The sequence below is a fragment of the Seriola lalandi genome, unplaced genomic scaffold (genome assembly GCF_002814215.2).
Source record: "Seriola lalandi dorsalis isolate HSWRI2012SDOR001 ecotype SW California unplaced genomic scaffold, Sedor1 jcf7180002054529, whole genome shotgun sequence".
Taxonomy (NCBI): Eukaryota; Metazoa; Chordata; class Actinopteri; order Carangiformes; family Carangidae; genus Seriola; species Seriola lalandi.
The window spans coordinates 202,014-205,517 of NW_019525082.1; the positions used below are offsets into that span (position 1 = coordinate 202,014).

Below are 3,504 nucleotides of genomic sequence, written 5' to 3' on the forward strand. Positions count from 1 at the left end.
GTGCACATGCACGAGCACATGCACATGCAAGTGGCCAGGTGGCAGTAATGTGCAGGACTGCGAGTTAGTAAACATAGATGTAAACAATGCAGGATTTAAAATGCTTTGCAAATGTTGTATGAGAGCGGATACGCATTCGACACGTTCGTTAGACCTCAAGGACACGCACAAAACTGAATGTAAACATAACTGTTTTTGTTTTTGTTTACAAGGAAACTCCATAGGGCAGCTTTAACATATAGAGGAAGGTGGATAAAATAAAATTCATGTAATTCAAAACTTGGTGACTTACTTTTTAATTTAACATCAGTACATTAGTAGCTGAAATCTCTTGTGTCCCTCCATCCATTCTCTTTCTGTCTGAAGTGTGGTTTTGTTTTGTTTTATTGACTTGTGGTACTTTTCCTCTTTAGCCAGATAATCATTAAGGCAACAGAGACTTGGGAGCAACATGTGACATAAGTATAGATGTGGTAGTTTTGCTTAAAGCTGCTTAACCTGCACACAAGGAGCCTGTTTGATAGACAGCCATAGTTATGCTTCTTTGTGATTAGTTGATGAGTATATGGTGGGAAAAGCTGGTCAAAATGTATCTTGGCCCAAGATGACGTCTTTAAATATTTTGTTCAACCAACAGCCCAAAAACCAAAGAGATTCAGTTTCTAATGATTTTAAAACAGTAAAAAGTAGAAAAATCCTCACAGTGGAGAAGCTGCAACTAGAGAATGTTTTATATTTATACCTTTAAAAATTACTTAAACAATTAGTCGATTTTCAGAGTAGTTGAGTTTTTGTCATTGGCTAATTGTTGAGAGCTTGAAGGTCTGTAGAGATAGAGACTTTACGATACTGTGAAACACGAGACCAACCAAAACCTTTACTTTCTCTCTTTCTCTTAACTGATGCATTAATTGTCAAAATTATTATGCGAATTGTTGATCAGCTAATCAGTTCATATACACATTTGAGCACTACACATGCATTTTCTTTATTTTTTTGTGAGAACATTCCCTTGCACAATATTATATAATTACTAACCAGTTTTTCTTGTTGCTGTCAACAGGGGATCATATTTGTTGTCCAAGAGGCACAGCTGCTCCTCTTTGTCTTCCAAAGCCTATCTCCACATAGACCCTCCCCGCCACGTCTTGTCCTCGTACCCACTCAGGCACTCCCGCTACGGCTACCCCCACTGTTACCGAGGCCACGGCCACTGTTCCGCCCTGCTCGCCCGCTCTCTGCACAGCTCAGGTGTTTGGCTCCAGGATATAAAGCAAGAGGACACTAAAGCTTCACCGGCTCTCGCCCAGGAAGCTTCTCCAGGAGCTAAAAAGGACTCTGTGACCACTGCGCCCCAGTCTCAACCCCCTTCAGCTCCCGCTCCAGCGGCCGCCACCACCACAGCGGCTGCCGTCCCTCCGGTGCAGGAGAGGGCAGTTGTGAAAAAGTCTCTGTATCAGAGGATTTTGGATGAGTTGAAGCATTACTACAATGGATTCCGGTTACTTGGCATCGACATTAACATTGCAGGCAGGATGGTGTGGAGGCTGCTGCATGGACAAGTGCTCACACGCAGGGAGAGGAGACGGGTAAGAGAAGTTAAATGTATATAATGGTAGATGATCTGTCTGATTTTACAAAGGGTTTTATCTTTTGCTGTGAACCCCTGCAATGTCGGTCACTGGGATCTAAAAAGTGTAGCTCTTAAATCATTATATTGAGCATGAAATGGACACGGTCTTCAATTTCATTTAATCTTTTCTCTCCAGTGAAACCATAAAACTACCTGTTTGTAACAGTAATGTACCTGAACATAACTACACATAGACAAATATGCCGCCACTAGCAGAGCTAAAAACTGATTATCTTCGGGTTTTGGTCTGTTGATCAGAGAAAACCAGCAACATGTAGCATCAGTAATGAGCATTTTCTTTCTCTTAAATCAACTGATAATTAAGCCATAAAACATTAAATGGACTTATCTTAAGTCCAAGGTAATTCACACCCAAAACGACTTATTTTGTCTTTAGGGAAACCATTAAACCTGCTTGTTTCTAATAGTTACCTGAAAGTAACTGCACACAGAGATCTTTGACTTTTGAATAAATTATTTTTCACATTAGGCAACTGTAGTTCAACATGAGATATTTCAATTTAGATATCCAACAAACCACCTATCCACAGCATTTCCTCAATAGAAATCTGTTTTTGTTTTCTTTTTTTCACCTGGGTTTGTTTCGTCACATATTGCCCTCAGGTCACAGCAGCACGTCTGTCTGGTTCCTTTACAATCATTTGGTCTATCCTTGTCATTACAAAAGACTCAAAAAAGTAGTTGTCCTGGTCTCACTCCTCTGTTACTGTTTTCCTCTGGGTCGTTATCAGTAAATGTTTTATGGCTTTAGGGTTCCTTTCGAAGGGTTCACACTTTTAAATGTCAATAAGGAATGTGTACTGTATGTTCCCCAGGTTGTAACCAATGTGTGCAAGAGCAGGTATGTGGTTGTGTGCTGAAGTCGTTAAACAGACCTTTCTGTAAATTATTGCTCAGTTTTAAGCACTGAAACTGTCGGTGTGTCCAGCAGACTAGTTTTCTGTCAGGAGATTTAAAAAAAAAAAAAAAAAAGCCTTACAGCTCAAATAGCTAGAGATCTGCAGCTGTATTGTCTCATTGTTGACTGACATTATTAAAACTCCTCAAAATCCTTAAATGTTAGGTTAAATCTGTGTATATTCTTTAGGATTATTGTTAAATTGTTATAACTATGGTGGAACATTAGCATGACAGCAAATAATTTTAAACCATCTGTAGTATATCACCAAGTACCTGTATATGTCATGATCATTCTCTTTTGCCCCTAATTCTTGAGTTGTTCAATATTAAGTGTGCGCCAATTATGCGCCTGAATGAATACAATTTGTTTGTGAATTTTTAATAATTATTTCGTGCATTATACAGCTGTGCAGTGCAGGAAGGTCGTCTTCTCAATTCATAAACAAATAACCTTTAATGTATTTAAATTTGAAATGCTGTTTTCAACTAGTTCAAGTAGTTATATCAGAGCTCAACAGATGATGAGCTCAAATCTGACTGACAGATGCTCTTAGTCAGCGTTTTAAACATATTATGAAACAGCACTTGGATGATGTGGTCAGCTGACCTAGTTTGGTTGTGTTCACAAAACTTGAAAATGTTTTTTAAAAAATGGAATATATATATATATATTGTGAGTTCTTTCCTAAACCCATCTGTGCAAATTTCAGATAAGCTTTCCTTCACTTCATGTAGAGAAGACACTACTGTATGTGTCACTGACTGATTGATGTACATGTGTTGCAGCGTGAGTATGCAGGCTCACCTACTCCAGCTATGCACATGCCATTGCAAAACTATATTTGAGCTATTTTCCAAGAGGACCGGAAGAGCGTCAGTGCATGTGCAATGGATCTTACAGACTTGAGCACCGACAGCGGTGCCATTGTGTGAATACTGACCCATGTTAA

The 3,504-nt window shown here is 39.1% G+C and overlaps 1 protein-coding gene across 1 annotated transcript in view; it reads left to right on the plus strand.

Annotated features, from left to right (window-relative positions):
- The window catches only part of letm2 (leucine zipper-EF-hand containing transmembrane protein 2), a 16,723-nt gene that overhangs the window by 3,802 nt on the left and 9,417 nt on the right, over window positions 1-3,504 (plus strand). The window contains 1 exon segment of the mRNA XM_023414478.2: window positions 1,064-1,615. Within this exon segment, the coding sequence (XP_023270246.1) occupies window positions 1,064-1,615 (552 nt within the window).